The sequence below is a fragment of the Lissotriton vulgaris genome, chromosome 3_1 (assembly GCF_964263255.1).
Source record: "Lissotriton vulgaris chromosome 3_1, aLisVul1.2, whole genome shotgun sequence".
In the NCBI taxonomy this organism is placed as follows: domain Eukaryota; kingdom Metazoa; phylum Chordata; class Amphibia; order Caudata; family Salamandridae; genus Lissotriton; species Lissotriton vulgaris.
Window position 1 is genome coordinate 968,594,985 of NC_141689.1, and position 19,106 is coordinate 968,614,090.

General features: G+C 43.8%; 1 protein-coding gene across 4 annotated transcripts in view; it reads right to left on the bottom strand.

The window, feature by feature from the left end:
* Window positions 1-19,106, bottom strand: part of LOC147727275 (transducin-like enhancer protein 4) — a 263,396-nt gene that overhangs the window by 24,572 nt on the left and 219,718 nt on the right. For all 4 annotated transcript variants that reach the window (XM_086961337.1, XM_086961336.1, XM_086961335.1 and 1 more), the window contains 2 exons: window positions 16,578-16,827; window positions 15,202-15,449 (listed from right to left, as the gene is read on the bottom strand). In XM_086961337.1, coding sequence (XP_086817463.1) covers window positions 15,202-15,449; window positions 16,578-16,827 — 498 coding nt within the window. The remainder of the gene's footprint in view (window positions 1-15,201; window positions 15,450-16,577; window positions 16,828-19,106) is intronic.

The following is a 19,106-nucleotide window of genomic DNA, read 5'->3' on the forward strand; positions in this document are numbered from 1 at the left end:
TTGCTGGATTGCAAGGATAAGAGCCACCACTTTGACTGTAATTTTGATATTAAGAATTCACACTTTCTAGAATTGTTCTGCCACCTTTTCTCACAAGTTTCAGGTGTGATCCAGAACAGAAATGTGTACAGTGGCGTCTAAGAGGTGCACACAGAAAATCTAAATCATGAAGGACAAAAACTGGACAGATAAAGCAACGTACAATACAAATAAATATCAGTAAGGGAAAACAAGGTTTTGCGTAACTACCATGGAACAACCTGTACTGACTGAGAAAGCAGGCGAAGAGCACTCTCAAAAGAAAGAAGAGGGAAGTAATGTGAGGATCTTTTTTGCCAGACATTGCCTCTTACATCTAATTCACAGACTAAGTCCTTCTGCCTATAGAATATCTCATCCCATGTTAAGTTGTCAACTTTGACTACTTACTCTGTGTTCTTAACATTACATTATTTCCTTGATTGAGAAGCATAGACGCTTTTGAAAAGCGAGAACCATAATTAATAATGAGTCAAATACAAAGCACTTACAGGAGGAGCAGTATCGCGATGTGCCCTTGTTCATTCACACTACTAATTTGCAATGTTTTCCATGGCCTGGCAGGCCCACACAGAACTGTACATGCTCCCACACATCCGCCTTGCACATTGGCTAGACAACGCTAGTAAATTGTACAAAGTGGAGGAGGGAGGAACAAAGACTATTTGCTTTATGGCCATTTAATGAAGGTGTTCATATGTAGCACACCTTTGTGGACAAACCAAGAGAACTTGAGCTTTGCCTTTTTGGGTGGGGAGGCTTAGTGGAAATGTGAGTGCATCTGAGACCAGCAAGGCACAAATAATGAATTACTGCACCTCCCTGTAATTGAGCAATACACATTTGAGTCTTTTTCTGGAGGTGCCCGGACACTTACTGCTGTGCCTTTTATTCTAAAGAAGCCAGACTCCTTCAGTTACCACTAATTACTCAGCCAAAAATTCGGAAAATACTCACAGGCTTAGATCGCCCATCAGTGGATTGTGCAGGAGGAAGCAATCATAACAGTTTTTCAGGACGTTTGAAGAACACAGTTTCAAAACAATGCACATGAAAGTAATCGATATAGTCTGCACCACATGGGCAGTTACACGCCATTTAGTTTGACACATTATGCTTGAGGCGTAAACAATCTTCTTTCATGGATGTGAAAAATTGGTGGTGGTGGTTTTATTGAGTAAACACATTTGGATGCACACACAGCACAGGTGAACAAAAACAAACATATTGCTAGAGATTAAACAGTTATAACAATACCAATTTGTGTTAAAACAACAAAGAAATGTGGCGAAAGCCAAGCCTCTTCCCAAAATATTTTAGGGGTTGGTCTCATGTGGTTCCAGTGGATTTTGGCATTTGTGGGTTCTCACTTGCACTTTAATTTCTTTGCGTGTAGCGATAATTTTTTGCCGTTATTGCTTATACCTTGAGAAATCATTTACTTCAATTCATTGTTTAGGTCTTGAGAAAAGGACTATTTACTAGGCACAAGCGTAAACCCCAGATAAAACAGTAACCTGGAGTAAATCATTACTAAAGTGACACAGCGGTCGTGTATGGCCAATAAGTAAAGGAGAAATATATATCAACAATGAATTAAAAATTATTAGGTTAGGTTCGAGAAGCTAGTAGGAACAGAATAGGACAAGCTGCAAATACAAAACATTTTTTCAAGTTTTAACATTTTAAAACAGAAAAAGTAATAAATTATGTAATAGTGCATGAAAACACGTGCTCGGTGCTCACACTAATTAACATTTAAGTATATAAACCATAGCTCTATTACGCCCACATGGCTAATCGAAAATTATTTAATGAATTTGGAGGTTTGCTTCAACTTGATCGTTAAAAATGAGCTACAAGTAAACGGCATTGTGACCCATGAAAGGATGTAGGGTCAGCTTCAGGATTATAGAATAAAGCAAACCCCAAGAGAGGTTAGGGGACAAAGTAAGAAATTAAGAAAAATATGTTCTTCAATTGGAAGCTCAGAACAAGAAGACCATCAGAATAAGGAACTTACAGTCAAGGGGCCAAACTCTTCATGAGAATGTAAAGAGAAAATAAAGTAAAAAATAGGGCATTGCAACAGTTGTAAGTGCCACACAGTGAGAGAAGGGGTCCCTATAAACACTAACTAAATGGTTACTTATCTGTAGGAATAGTTTGGCAGCTCAAAGAACTTTCTGGATTCACATGCTGTGCATTATTCCACCATCTAGTGGTTGGATCAGAGTTTTTCCACTTTCTAATCTTTTTTAGGTTTTGCCTAAGCAGCGCATGAACGATCTCTCAGAGACAGGCTGTATCTAGGATATGGGCTTTAAAAAACACCCATCTTTTTCATTGGGTCTGTGAGAAGTTGGCCCGATATGCAACGTTCGCTATTCTAGCGACCGCTATGTATCGTTCCAACGACCCTTATGGTGTTTGGTTGTAAGTCAACCTATAGACCAGCTATCCTAGTAGCGTGGATACGAGCAGTCTAAGGCTAAAGACTCGAGAGGGCGCGTTAAGCCAGCTGTTTACCACACATGTACCCCTTGAACACCCAGTGAAAGGACACCACACAAGTGTTATCAAAATAAACAGTATATTTATTAAGAATCACAACAGCCCTGTACTCTTTATGAGGACAGGGTACTAAGCACAAACCAAATCTCTTTAGCAAATACTTCAAGTGCACAGTTTAAAGACAAGTGTCCGAGGACACGGAAAGGTTAAGGCAAGTCGGAAGCGAGGGACTCGGGACCCTAGAGTAAGGAGGCTATGCAGGCACCGAAATGCCGAGTTACCTAGCCACGAGGGCTGCGGCTGCAAGTCTTACAGGCGTCGGGGTCTTCGCTGACGAGCCAGGAGCCGGAAGAAAAGGAGTTGCTGGCCGGCGACCAGTGAGGAATAGTTCGTTGGGATCCAAGCCTGGATCGGAGATTGATGAAAACCTGAAAGCAGAGGGGACCAAGTTCGTACTACTAGCCAGTAGTCAGAGGGTACCAGGAAGGCACCAGTTGGCCGTCACCTCGACCAGGTGAGTGGGCGACGCTAGGCTCTGCAGTCTCACGGACCAGGAGGCGTTGTCGGCGACCACGGTGGAGGTGCGAGCTGTCCCACGACGGATGTCGCTGTCGGCGTCTTGAGTGGACCAGGAGGGTCCGGGGTGCTTCTCGGAAAGGTGGAAGCAAGGGTCAGTCTGGAGCAACCAGACCGGCAGTGTTGATTCTTGGTCGTCGTCACAGAAGGGCACAAGCCAGCGGCAAGTGAACAGACAACGTGCTGAGCAGCGAGCAGAAGGGCCCCACGCAGATCGTGGAGATGCTGGGAGACTGCACTTCGGTGCTGGAGCGGCTCAGGGTCGGGGCTTCTCGGACCCCAGAGCACTCACCAGAGAGTTACCTCGATGGTCGTGCTGGTTTTAAGAGCGTGCGGGTTCTGATGATGGCCGGTCCCTCGAGGTCTCGTCGCACCCACAGATCACAGCTGAGCTGATGACGTGGGTAGAGGTCAGAGGTGCCAGGGAAGCCGGTTCTCGTCGAGCTGGGCCGTCGGATTCCTTGAGGAAGGACTTACAGCAAACCGCAGAGTTCTTAGATGGTGCCCGCTGATGCAGGGTGACTACTCCTTAGCCACAAGGGAGAAATCTTAAGAAGAGTCTTGAAGTCCTTTCATAGAAAGTATTCTTGATTCAAAGATGATCTAATTTTAACAGGGGGCCCGCTCCCATCTTTATACTAAAAAAGGGGGCTGACCCGGTGACTAGGTCCTGCCTATGGGTGGGACTAGGTGGGGGGTGGTTACACCCCTCAGCCATGCCGGACTTCCCCAGGCCAGGGGCTGGTGTGCCCCTGGAACTGGTTCAGACCGGCCTATGCGTAGTGAGCACCGGGGTGCCACTCAGCAGTCACCTTCCTGTAAAGCCCTGCCTACCCAGGATACACAAAACCATGTCTGGGACGGTGCTAGCACCGCCCCTGACAGGAAACCCTTTGTCCAGGCTCCCCTCGCTGGAAGGACTCCCAGCTGCAGGGGGTCAGACTCGTGTCTGTGGTGGCAGCATCCATTTTGTGGAGCTGAGGCTTCAGTTAACTTTAACCGGGGTTCACAGTTACATACATGTCGTGTCCCTCTAGAAGGGTGGAATGCTAACCCCGTCGCCAGAATTGGCGAGGGGTTAGTATTCCAATTCGTATGACACCTTACTCGACATGTTTTGATAAAGCAATACCAAAGATAGCATTTAACCGCGAGGATTATAATGCACTTAAGAGTATATGGTATGCGATATCATGGAACAGCTATTAGGACTTGATTCCGCAAGCTGCAGACAGGCTCAGCTCATGCCAGAGCACCATCTCACACGATTCCAAGCACTCTGCCTTCAGGATTGTCAAGGCCTGCCATAGGAGTGACTGATAGGAATCTGTGTGTCCATTTTAGGGTTAGGTATAGGTATACTACACCTACAGCAAAGGGTGATTACACGACTTTGCCCCAGCTGTCATGCAGCCAGTTGTGTCAAATTTAGGAGGCCAGCCAGGGGTGGCATAATACATGCTGCAGCCCCTGGCAGCCCTGGGTACACCCATGCCCTGAGTTACAGGGTCTGATAGGGTGGCCCAGTACCAATTGGAAATGTACCTAGGGTACATGGAATCCATTTTAAAGAGAGAGCAGTAGGCCTGGGGTCCTGATTGGCAGGGTCCCAGGTCGACTATGTCCAAAACCAGCTAAAACACAGGGCAAAAAGTTGGGGGCAACCATAGTCAGGATGTACCTTCCTACAGGGTCCACTTGAAGTCCTTTAGAAATGCTGGATTTTCATAGGTGAATACACTTAGTAGTCCCGCCTTTTGGAATAAGGACTGCCCATGTTACATTCGATCTTACTCTTCAGGTTATTTATGCTTTGAGAGCACTCTTTTTGGTTGGCCTTCTTCTTTGCTTGTTAAGTGTTCTGTTTACTTGTGCAATGAAACTTCGGTCCGCTTCGTTTACCCTACCACCCCTCCGAGGCCACTGCCGATTTTGCTTGTTTTTATTTCCACTTATTTATGTAGGATCTGCAGTGCAGTGTCCTCATTTAATCGGTTAGCCATCTCCCCCACCCCCTCGCACAACAATGCTTGCTCGCCCTCACCTCCGAGATTGCTGCATTCATTTCTTATTGTTATTGTAAATTAGTAGCTTTCATTTATATAGCGGAGCTATTCCGGCGTTCAGGGAAATTAAAGAATCAGGCCATAATAACAGGATGTTGAGCCGCCACCAGATCCAAACCCTGATCCCCAGCTCCCCAGTTGGCAGCTCTCACCGCTGTGCCATATCCTTTCCCTATGCATGTTGCAGGACTTTATATGACCACAAGAGATCCCAAGGTACACCTAATGATAGCCTGTGGTACTGCACCCTCACAACAATGCTTGCCCACCCCCACCTCAGAGATCGCTGCATTGATTTTAGTGTTATTTAAAATTCATAGGTTTCATTTATATAGAGCAGCTCTCCAGGTGCTTGTAGGAAATTAAACGAGCAGCCGATAATCACAGGATGTTGAGTCAACACCAGACCCAAATGCGTATCCCCAGCTCCCCAGACGGCAGCTTTCACCGCTGCGCCATAACCTTTCTCTAACAATGTTGCAAGGTGCAGGACCTTATGTCACCAATAGAGGTCCTAATGGACACCTAGTGACAGCCTGTGATACTGCACCCTTTTACTGCTTCGTGCACAGTAGAATAGCAAATGTTGCTGTGCCCACAATAATGTGCTGCAGTGTTTCCCAAACTGTGGTCCGCGGACCCCCAGGGGTCCGTGGCACATTCCCAGGGGGTCCCCAGGCAGCAGTTTGAAAAGCACTGCAAAGTTCCTGGTAAAATTAGCAGTTTTCGAGCAACAATAAAAGTGTCATGAAAATGCCAGTGATTAATGTATCTGCTGGAGAGAGTTGAGAGTTTTGTCCAGTGGCAGCTTTGACTTATCTAATGTAGCACAGAGGGTTAATATGCCTACTGCAAAGAACGTGTACCATGCATTTTAAAACACAGTATTTTATGTGCATAGGTCAGTGGGTTACTGCTTTTGTAACCGAGATTCTTTTGTTACTGTGCAATTCATAAGGGACAATCGTAATCTAGCACAGTCACCTATAAACTCTCATCAAAGAGCTGCTTGCAAACTGCATGGTACAAGTTGATAATTTATGTTTTTTCCCCAGTCTATAATTATCCGCATGCTGATAAAAAGGTTTATTTGGGTGGAAATACTTTTTTTATTGTTAAAGTCAACGCTAACCACTGTGTCATGTTCTGAATCCCGAGTTTGTGTTTCACCAGACCAAGCACTCTTTAAAAAATGCCTAGCAGTATGAATGACATGTCAATCCTACATCTTGTAGTCCCTTTTACCTTATGTAACATTTTCTATACATTAATTTTCACATGTGATTCATTGTCTCTATATGTGTGTGAGGTAACTGGTCTGAGAACATTTGCCAGGGCTGCTTGGGGTTTCCAGACTGGCCCTGGCAGGAGCAGGAGCCTCGTACTGTGAAATAAAAGCAGCCATTGAAAAGTTAGTCTTGGCGATGCAGCACCAACCTTCCCATTAATGCATTTCATTTTTTTGCTATTTCTTTCAATATAAAATACTAAGGGTATATTTACAATAGAATTGGCGGAGCATGTTGTTAGCCTCCTTATCTTAACGACATGCTCCACTTCAGAAACGAGGGCTGCACCATATTTACAAGAATATGGTGCAGCCCTGCCTTTCCCCTGCACTGGTGCTACACTTAGCAGTGTAGTGCCAATGCAGGCACCCTTGCACCATAGTGCAAGGGTGTCTGCGTGCGACTTCCTGCACATGAACAAATTTGAAATGCTGTTTTGTCACTTCTATCTGTGCTGCCTAATGCAGCACACATGGAAGTTACAAAATTTATATTTTTTTTAAAGATTGTTTATGTGCCCGAAGTGTCACCTTCCTGAACATAAACAATCCAAGGCATTCTGCTTTTTCCATGGGAAAAAGCAAAATCGAGGGGAAATAACGTATTTCTCCTCTTTTTGCCAAGTTAAGACCAGGTTTTCCATGGTCTTAATCTTGTGCTGCCTCCTATTTACATTGCCCTTGTAAAGAGAGGGCAGCGTCAAAGTCAATGGGTGTTTTGGTGGAACACTCACTGCAACTCCCACTGCCCACCCCTTTCATGCTAAGCATTGCGTGAAAGGGAGGCTTATTTACAAGGCAGCGCTAAGTCATATTAAGTGGCTTAAAGCTGCCGTGTAAATATGGCGAAACCCCTATCCCCAATGGAACATCACAAAAATTGATGTTCCCATGGTGATAGGGGCTTGTAAATATGACCCTAAAACCCTTAGTAATTTGAGTATTTGTTTTGTGTGCACATGTGTGTTTATTGTTTTCGAATTACTGTTATAATGTTTTAAAATTAAATCCTACAAATTGCTTGGGGGTCCCCGGCTTCCTGGGTTGACTCAATGGGGTCCTCCGGAGTCAAATGTTTGGGAACCACTGATGTGCTGCATAGCTAAATACTTATAAGTTCCCAAAGTCGAGACTGATTGCATTGCAAATGCTCGTTTCTTGTAGGTGTTGTCGAACTCCATTTCATTGTATGTTCGTTGCATCGTGACATCAAGATGTGTGACCCGTAAGCCCCTGTGTGTGGTTGCCATCTTCAGATTTTTTCCCCTTGGTGAGCTTCTGTTCATCCAAGGGTTTTCCTTTCTGTGCCATTGTGTGTACTGTGTGAACAATTAAACCCAGTGGTTCCAAAACTTTTTAGAGCCACAACCCACTTTTTAGAATGACATGCTTTTGCGACCCACCTACCTTTAGTGGACATGAAGAGGGGTGATTTTTTAATGTAACTATAGCTTTGTGTGGTTGCTTACTGTCATTTACAGACTGTACGTTTTCAACTGAAATGGCCACTAACTTTGTAAAAACACAGTTTTACTGATAAAACTATATGGCAAACAACACTCAAATGATTTTGTGTGGAAATGGGGTTTCTGTAAAAATGTATTGTTTATAACATCACCAAATTAAAGTGGCTTTATCTATTTTGATCTTATTAAAATGTGTCAGGCATACCTCAGAATTACACAAATTTACTTTATTTTAGATTTCCTAACTGCTGAACGCATAAAGTAAATTTACAGGTATTTGCATTTTGTTGTGTGTTGCCAAAAAACAACATCTTAAGATTGTCACATAATTCACTTAAAAATTGACCTCACTCTGCAGAGAAAGAAAAGTAAACACAAAACCCATACTAACATAACAAGCAGCCACTAGTCAGAAGATGTATCCTGAGATTTGACCTCTGTTGTTTGACAAGATAAACAGAATTTAAAGGCATCTTCATTTATTGCTAGAATTGTTTCAACCCACCAAAAATCATCTCACGACCCACCAAAGCGTTGTGACCCAAAGTCTGGGAAACTGATTCAACCCCTCCGTAGTTTGTTTGTAAGGCACCTTATTTCTCAGGTGGTGGGAGGCTTGCTATTAAATCCTGAAAATGCTGTAAGCTGCAAAACTACTTCTACAGGTAAGCAACCATTTCGTTTTGCAGCATGAATCATTTTTAGATTCACCTTCATGCACTGATTTTGTAGCTGTATCCTCTCTTCGGAGGTTGGTTTAACTCCTTGGATGCTGATGACGGAACCGCTCCGTCATCAGCTGCGGGTGCGCTGTGCTGATGACGGAGCGGTTCCGTCATGGCCCGCTCGGAACGCCTGTGCGGCGCGAATTCTGCGCCTGCGCTGGACGTTCCATTGAGCGGGGGGGCCATGACTGAACCGCTGCGTCATGAGCACAGCTCAACCGAGGCTGGTGACGGAGCGGTTCCGTCACCAGCATGCAGCCGCCCCGCCCCGCCCCCTTAGCACTGCGGCGGAATAGCCGCCGCAGTGAAGGTGTTAAAAAGAGTTTGCGCACGCAAACAGATGCTTTTATATATTTTGTCAACTGCAACAAGGACAAGGTGGTGGACGGAAAGCTTGAATTAATCGGTCACTGGCAATTGCTTGAGTCCCATTCGAAATCCATTGTTTTTCGCCCACCAGGCCACTTAAATTTTGACCCAGCTATATGCAAATCAGTCTATACCCTGCTCCAATAGTCACTTGTGCTTTTCTATTGATTTGAATGTCAACACAATAGTGTTTTGTAAAGGTGTGTATGTTTAACCAAGTGGTTGCAATGCATATGTAGTGAATCAAAATGAAATATTTGCTAGGAAAGATCGAAATGAAATATTTGCTATGAAAGATCCCCCGCCCCCCATTTTCCTTGTTGCGTTGTCTCTAGACTTTTTCTTTTAGCTGTATTCCAGCTCTCCTATAACGAGTCCTGATTATTTGGACTATCAATTGCACGGCAGTTCCTTTTGTCACTGGTGACCCGATGCCTGCAGGTGGAAAGGAAGCAAAGAATTTCATGATTTGTTTAGTCTTGCCCAGGTAGCACATGATTGCTATACGGACATCTACCACATGGAGGAGTCTTTCTATATAGGTCTTTGGCTGCTGGATAAACCCCGACAGCTGGATGGTTTGGTTCACATGGAATTATGATATGAACTTGGGCAGGAAATATGGGTTAGTTTGCATGACTAATGTGTCTTTTTGAAATTGCAAGTTGGGTTTCTCATTTGTAAATATTTGTAGTTTGCTTACCCTCTACAATGACGTAATTGCTATTAGGAATGCTATTCTTAGAGTTGTGAATTTTTGTCCTGCTTTATGCAGTAGTTCGAAGGGTTCCTTCATTAGTTGTGCGAGTACCAAGTTTAGATTCCACAGGTGTGTGTGGGGGCTGATCTGGGTGTTGCTATCTTTTTGGCTCCTTCTAAGAATCTTTTGACAACTGGCAACCTGAAGAAACTGCTACCTACTTGTCCCCTATATATGCTACTATGGCCGACAAGCAGACCTTGACCAAAGTGGAGGAGAGCTGTTTGTCTGGCAGGTATGTTCGGAATCGAATGACTGTACTGTCCTGTGTTCTACTGTCCACAAGACATTTTTTGTCGCACCAGTTGCCAAGGCTATTCTACCTTGCAATATAGCATTTCCTTGTGCTTGATCTTCTGGCGTCCATCAAGATGTCTATGTTTTTCCTTGGGAGTCCCAGATATCCACATTCCAAATCATCAGGAGCTAGAATGATAGATTGGTGCTGGTTGGTTCGGAGTGATAGATCTGTTCCCTTTGCCTTGACAGCAGGCCTTGCGATGCAAGTAACACTATTATTTTTACCTGCAAAACTTCCCTCTGGTCTGGGAAACCATGTCTGTCTTGCTCATTGCAGTGTTAAGATTGGCAACATAGGTGGCTGCTTGCACTTGTTAAAAATCAGCAATAGCAATGTTAATTGAGGAAAACCATATGCAAATTTCCCTGCCCAGTCTATTGACGAGGTATTCCGCTGGAAAAGGAATGACATGATAAAATGTAACCATCTTCAACTTCTGGGCCTTTTTAAAATCTGATTAACTGGAGAGCCAGAATCGCATCAGTGATCTAGTTTGGGTACCAGGAAATATAATGGGAGATCCATGGTTGTTCTCCTCCTGTGTTAATTTGTCATCACTTGCTTTAGAAGGAGTTGTCCAACCTCCCAAGCAATTTTGCTCTTTCTTGCTCTGGACCTCAAGTTTTTTTTTTTTTAAGAGTTTAAAAAAGCTTTGGTTAGAGTTGACTAGCCTCTATTCCTGGAATAAATCTATTCTGCCCCCCCCCCCCCCCACTGGTATCATGTGGCAGGGCTCTCTCCGTCTCTGAAGTTGTTTCCTTAATCAGCCCATCCATTTGGGGGCTGGTTCCTTCCTCTCGCTCAGCTTCAAAAGGGCTGATGAGATGTTGAGGGGAACTGGCACTGCAAGTCTGCTGGTTGTTGAACACCGGCATGTTATAAAGACGTCTGTGGAGTAGCGATTTGAAGACCTTCTCTTCCTGACCACCTTCCCATTGCAGCAATACCCCTTTTTCATGAGGCACTGGAACTGCAGGGCTCCCATGGCATTTCCAGGGTTGTTAACCTTATTTATCTGTTGATGGGAGTCATCCATTGCAGCGCCAAACAAACGTTTGCCTGTGAAGGGAGTGCTTATAAAGTTTGACTGTACCAGGTGCTTAATACCGGAGACTCATAACCAAGCATGTCTCTTAAGGGTAGTGGTAGTACACAGTGGTCTTCTACCTATGTCTTCAGAAACCACAGCATTAAGTGTGATTTTGGAAATATCTTTGCACTATTCTGTGGCGGTGTTTGTTCTTTTCCTGTAATGTTTGGGGAGGTGCATCATCAACTCTCCACATTCCTCCCACTGTTGTTGGCCATATTGACTGAGGGCAGCATTAGAACTGGCTATTTCAATTGTGTGGAAGCCACTCTTCCTGTCTTGCTTTCCACTCTATTCTTTCGTTTTCCAGTGGAGGACCCATTGCTGTTGGGACACGCTCTTTTTCTGGCACTGGTCACTATTAAGGAGTTCTCTACTACACTGTCTTTTATGTATAAGGAGTCTTTTAAAGAGTGTTTCTTTTTTTTCTCCATCCTTGGAGGTACTCCTTTACAAAATTCTAATTTCATAAAAACCTCCAAACCCTGATCAAGGATGCTTGGGAGCATAGGAAGGTACTGACTATCTTTGCTATGGCAAGAGAATTTTGAAGAGGAAACAAACTTGTAACTGTTCTTCCTCTAGCTACACCTCATACTTGTCTGCAGCTCTTTTTACGAGGCTGCAGTGCATTACGATGTCTTCGGAGTGAAGGCCACGAAGGGTAGGATTAGATGCCCTCCTCTGTTGATTGCTTTGATGTCTTGCCATTCTCTCCCAGTGCTACTAAGGTGGGAAAAACACCTGCTCAAACATAACTTCTTCCTCCAAGACTTCCTTCTCTTCCTCTTGGGGTTCAGGTGTTATCCGTGGCTGTAACTAGACGTGTTTGTCCTCGACCAGTCTTGAAGGGATTTGAAATTCTTTCAGAGATTCATTAAAATCCATCCTTGTCTGGATGATTGCTGTCAATTCGACCTTGAAGCATCCGTTTTTCTTTCATCCTCAAGTGCTCTTTGTCCTGTGTATAGGGTGTATACTACCTTTCTTTTCACAGTCTGAGTCTTGCTTCAATTCCTTCTCCATCTCATGGGCTCGATTGCCTCTCAGCGTCGGACCTGTGTACAAAGGACATCCTCCTACAATGCCCTCACTTGGGACCAGTGGGGTTATTTTTGTTTCGACCGTCGAAGATTTTGGTGTGGAGGGTGTCTTCGGGGTCCCAGAGCCCGAATGTTTTGTCTCGGGCAAACTGTGCTTCTGAGGTGTTACCTGAACATGTCTCTTGTCTCCCTATCTCGATGCCTTCATCAGCACATCTGCTTTTTCTAGTCCAACAATGCCTTTCTTGAGTTTGAACCCATACCCTTGCACTACCTCATTTTCCTCTATGCTTGTCTTCATTACCACTGGACAGGCGAAGGTCCCTGAATTAAACTTGCTCTGTTTGCTGTGCCTGCATTGTGGCGTAACTTGCTAACCTCTTTCGCTGGTCTGGAGTTTCTTTGGCTTGAACCGACACACATCTCTCAGCCTTCTACGCTGTGGTCCCTTTGAAGACGGAGATTACACACCTTGTGAATGTCTCTCTGTGCAAACGTATGGTGGAATGTGGGGAAAGCCCTTGACAATTCCAGCCCCCACAGATGTATGTTCTTTGGCCTCAAGGTTGACTCCACTGCGTGGCACACCTACTTCTTTAAATTATATCCGGTCGTTATCAGTCATCTTTTGACTGTTCATTCCTTGTTTGGGATAATCCTCAAGCGCAGGGTTTTGCTTCCAGAACCAAAGGCAGAAAAAAAGAATCTAAAGATGCCGATTATGCACAGGAGCTTCTGGGGCGCACGAGTGACATCTTAAGGTGAAAAACATACCTCCAAATCATGGAAGATGACACCTGGGGGGAAAAAGAGGGGGAAAAAAGAAACATTCCTAACCGACCACTAGATTGCAGAATACTACACAGCAAGTCAATTCAGAAAAAGTTCATGGTGCAAAACAGGAGGAAAGACCGGGTACTAATGTATGACCTGGCAGTGTAAAAATAAACTGGGAAAAGGAAAACTAATGTGACAATGCAAAAAAATGGGAACGAATGAGGGAAAGAGGTCTTACCAGTATAAGCAGAATTCCAAAAAAACAATGATTACCACGGGGCACCAGCAGGGCTTAAAATTAATTTTCAGCAGGAGCACTGGAGACGGACAGGGATGCCTAATCTAGATAGCTTAGTTGTCAAATACATATCCAAAAATAAGGAAGCTGCTGCCTACAGTTTCCTACTGTTTGTTATGAACTTTCAATTCTGTAACATATTGTTCTTAATTTCTTACATTCTCCCTTAGCCTATCTCTCTGCCTTGCTTTTTTTCTTTAGGCCTGATGATTACCCAACATCCCTTCGTGGGTCGAAACGAAATCGACTGGTAGCTCCTTCAGCCACTGCCTTCTACCATCAATTGGAGGAAACTTATGCATAGTTGCTGAATGATTATAGATTTACATTCGTGTGGCCACACTGTAGCTATTTCTACACTTAAATGTGCACTAAGGTGAGCACAGAGCACACTTTTTCATGCACTGTTGTGCAGTTTAATACTTTTGCTGTTTAAAAAAAATGTCAAAAATTAAAACTGTCATATTCTGCTATCACTAACTCACTGAACATCGGTATTTTGATTTATTTTCATTCATTGTTGACATTTATATAACCTATTGACCATACAGGAACCATTGTGCTGCGTAATGCTTAGAGAACAACTGCTGGCATGAGTGTGTAACGTTTTTACCACCCATCAGAACAGCTACTTTTCTCACTTTGATAAAGATAACTTCTCTTGCACCATTTTTCCTGTCAAGATACTATAGTGATTCACACTACACAAGTGTATTCGGATTCTGGAAATACAAAGGACTAGCATAATATTAATAATAGTGCCCTCGTTGCTGCAGTTTACAATTTTACCTTTCAGTTCTATCTATGCTTTCACAGCAGCCCTACAAATAGATTTCCCTTAACAGTAGTCTGGAGCATGTACAAGAAGTCGCAGGGCTCGAAAGAAAGCCAGATTTCTCCTGCTGAATGCCCCGGAGCACAAAAAAGGTTTCTGGATCACTTGTGGGTGCGCGGCTAGTTATGGCTACTTAAATCTGTATTAACATCGTAGCCATGGGATAGGCTGTGTCAAACCATGCATTAATATCAACCAGTGGTGGGTGAAAAGAGGCTGTGATCTGGTCTTGCTGTTCTCCCAAAGGTGAGCTGGTGTGGTGGTGTCCCAGCTGAACAATTTCGATTGTGCTAGTGTACAGCAGGAATTTGTAGTACGTTTGTTAGGTCTATGAGTTTCAGAAAAAGACATATATGTTAGCTTCTGCTCAGAAAAAAGTCTAGGGTGAAGAAGGGAGCTGAGTAAGCAATGATTAGATGACTTACCAGTAATCTTGATTATTCGGTTTCTCCCTTTCCCAGTCTAGTCCTTCCAACACATACTTACTTCTTTGTTGTGTTTCGCTCAATGCCAAGCAAACTAGAGTAGTTACATAGGATGTTTGAGGAGGTAGAGGAGGGGTAACTGCTTGTAGGCTACTCCCAACGCAGGGGAAAAGCCTCAGCGGAGGGAAGAGTTTTCATTTGGAATAAATATCTATGGAGTGGAAACTGTGCACCTGTATGTGGGAGGTGGACAGTCGTGCACAGTAAGGAATGTGACGAAGAAGGGAATATTACGGCATTAGTGGAATAGTGAGCATTATTATCTCTCTTTTTTCCCTTCAAAACCAGAGGTTTAAACGGCTAATTCTCAGTTTTGTTACATTGAACAAGAAGGCATTTCTAACCAGTAACAATTTTCATAAGATAGGAACAGATTGTCTTTAGATAAAATACAATCTCCAGAAACACAAAAACAGTGAATGACATGTTTAAAAAAATCTCTAGGCACATCATAGATTGAGAACAATGGAACCTCAATAATAAAGCACGGGTGCTGGATGAAACCTATTTCGGTTACAGCATATGCAAGTCAATAACCATGACCGGGCAATCCGTTTCAGTTAACCCACCTGACCAGCGTCTGGTTGTGTAAATCCCACACTGCAATGTTGCCATCACTACAGCAGGAGAAGCAGACCTTGGAATCGGGGCTGATTGCCAGAGCGTAGCAGGCCGGAGCGGAGGACGTCAGCTCGGCCTTAATGCGGGGAGTCGGAGCTGCCAGGTCCCAAATGGATAGCGTGCTGGCTTCCCCGCCGACAATCAGGGTGCGACCATCAGGGAGCAATCTACAGGAACGGATGTAGTTATCTCTGTTCTGCAGAGACAAAGCATATGAAGCGACTTCTCATGAGAAAAGAAGATCTACACCAGCACTGAAGGAGAAGCACATAAAACAACCCCCCACCTCTTCTAGTTTGTAATGGGTTTCTACATATGGCAATGACAAAGTGAATTAATACCAGGAAATTACCTGACATTAAGCAAGCACTTAAAACCCGATCTACAAATCTCACCACCGAGATCTTTAATCTTAATTAGTAGAACAATGCAAAGACATTCACCCACCTCCAAATACCCAACATTCACTTGCAAAGCTATATTAGCTTTTTCATTGGCGTGTAGACAAGAGACATGTTTAACCCATCACTGCCTTGGAGTTCTAGTTGACACGTACCTACAAAGGTTTCTAAAAGTACAGATGTTTGTTTAAGATTAGACATATTTTTGCACCTTTAGTACTGCTTACACAATCAGTCTGTGGCAAGAAAGATCACTCCGTAAAGCAACATAAATCTAATTCTACAATTTTACTCCTGAGCTGGCTGCAAACTGCTCATTAAAAAAACCTCACAAAATGACGCATTGTCTTTATAAGCTAAACTAATACAAGCTGACAAAATTCACAGGAGATGAACCAGAGGTCAGAATTTAAACTCCAATGACCTTTACTAAGAACACATAGCCATACATTACTACTGCTGGCTTTTTACCCAATAAACTATAGCCTTCTTGTGAGCATTCTTTCAAAGCGCGTGCTAATGTCAGAACACGCTCCTTGTTCGATTCTCCATCGAAAGGGGGTCAGCTTAACGCCTGTACACAAACACATTTGGAGGTCGCTGCTTACACTTAAGTCGACTTCTGAACATGAGCCGGTGGCGGTTACCTTTCACCTGACTTACAAGAAACCCGATGCAGCATTTCCAAAGCCCATTTGTCAGAAACGGCTGCAGACAATTCCCAGGTGGACGCAACTTCCCTCTCCCCAAAGGAACCCATGTGCTAAAAATAATAGCCGCAGCGGCAACACAGTGAGCACATCTCCCAGGCGCATTCCTCGCTCGTCAATGCGGCATAATGCGCATTGATCAGGTCGACAGAGCTTCCCAGCTTTCAGCGCAGCGCCATAATACATCACCCCAATCATTGGCTGTCTACGTACCAGGCAGTCCAGCTGAGAGACGGGGCTCTTGTTCCCCGGGTGGCTGATGTCCCAGACTTTGACGCATCCCTTGCCGCCCGTGTACACGTGCCGCGTGGGGTTGCTGATGGTGACTGCACACACGACCTCCCCGTGATTGAGCGTGTTGATCTGACGTGCGTGGCGAGGGATCCCCGGTCCAATCAGAGCGTCGGGAGGGAATGGTACTGGCTGCATCTGGCCATCGGCGCTGACATGAAACGAATAGGCCCTTTCAAGGTCAGAGAGAGGCAAGTTTTACTCCGCTATCCCCGTTATCCCAAACCAGAGCACATACTATACCTGGATTGTGCAAAACATAAACAAAGGACTTAAGACCACAAAACCATTGGGCAATTATTTATCGGGATTCTACTCCCACCCTCCGCATTAAAACATTTTTTTTAAATCAGCTTGAACTAGACTCCGATGAACAGCCAACACAAACACAATCTCTCCTCGTTTAATCAGGTTTCAGAGCAGAATGTTGTTGTGCACTTTGCCAACTTTACCTGGTTGCAAGCAGCTGCCTGACAAGTGTCAACCTTTACAGCATCAATCTTTGACATTTTCCAGAAGAAAACCCTTGTTCTAATACCATTTCACAGCAGCGCACACATGACATGCCGTCTGGGCGAGACCGCTATAGCTGCCAGCATGTAATTGGAGCCTGTGGAATACAGCCCCGAACCCCCTGTTAACAAGCATGGAAGATGTCGAGGAAATGATGGGAAAAGCAGGAATTCGATATAAAAAACCTCCCCGAGCCTAGTGTACAGAGTGGCATTACCAATGGTGCATTTCCATGCTAGGTTAGAGTGTGTCAGGTCTAGAGGTCAAGAAGCAGCTGTGTACTCAGCACTACTTTAATTGTGTATACATATTAATGCAGAGTGGACTGTAAGTCAGAGGGCAGCAGATCGAGTGACTTGAAACATGGAAATACCTGAGTGAATGAACAGCCAACGATGGGCACGGGTGAAAAGTTAGACTTTAAGGTACACTCTGAATTGGTGCGTTTTTATGGAAACTGTTTATTAAGAATTCAGAAGAAAATACCCCACTACACTCCAGTTATAATTTTGTTGACAAACAAATGTAAGTAAAGCCCCCCCCCCCCTCTAATTCCTCCACACCCACCGGGTATGGTACAGACTGCTCCTGGAGTCGACAAGTGTTCGCTGAAGAGGTCAGTTAAGTATCAAAGTCCATCACACTTAAAACAGACCCAGCCAACGTGTTGATGTTAAAATAAGTACCAGAGTTGTTGATTTTGATATAGTGAAAAGTACGGAGTACGGATTACGTAAAAAAAAAAAAGTATATATATATATTTTTAAGGCCCTGATGAAGTCCTTATAAGGTATGAATCGTGTTTGCTGGGTCTGTTTTAAGTGTGATGGAATTAGACACTTAGTAAAAAAAGAACTTTATGGAAAAAGACATCCATGTCTGGAAATGAATTGAAAAACGAAACATGTAAAGTAATTGAAAACAAGAGTGATTACTGAGGCATGCAATTCGAATTGGAAAGTTCAATGTGAAAAAGAAAATTAGGTTGACCTCCTAATACTGTGAAAACATTTACCAAGGATTGAGTTTTGTAGGCAGTCAGAACTCCAGGAGTGGGCATTAGTGAACTATAAGATTGGGATATTTGACAGCTGTTATCCAGAAACACCACTGCTGGCTGTCTTTTGGAAATAGCTTTTCAGCCATGCTGAGCATCTGTAACTCCAGTGTCTGTTGACCCTACTCAGAACCTCTGATTGGGATGGCCTAAAACACAGTTGAACCATGCTCGATTCTTCCAGCATCTGAAAGCTCACAATGTTTACAAATTTTAACAAAAAACAGAGCAGGTTTGCATTGAGCCGCTGATCGCGAGGACAACATTCTGCTCAGAAAAATGAGTTCGTGTCTGCTGTGAAGAGAATCTTCGTACAACTCGGGGGACGAGGTAAAATCCAATATTAGGTACCAGCAATGTCTAGGTGAACCGATTTCCGTCTCACAGCGAGGAAATCAGCATTTCCGATGGTGAAGAAGCAATATGCCAGGGTTTTTTTTTCAGGACAATATTTCAAAGCCACCTATAAGTTAACAGAGCACAGGCACGCGTTTCTGTGTTGCAATTGTATTCCATGTACATCATGCCATGTGTTTTGATGGAAGCGGTCAGTGACTTGTCAGAATATAGCATTAAAGAGTGACCAGAAAAAGCTATTCAATTGTAGAAGCAGCTTTTTATGACCCCCATAGCTAGAGACTTTTTTTCATCATACTACCAACTGATATATTATCAAAATATGCTAGTAGTCATGCAGCATTAAATCACAGCGCCATGGTTGCATATCACCTGGGCTACTGGAATTATGTGGCAAAGGAGACCCAAATTATGCAGCAGGTTTGAGTAAATTACTTTGCAAGTAAAAGTGAATTATGTGGCATAATTGTCACATTCAATGGAAATATTTCAATAATTTGGCATTTTAACACAATAATACTGTC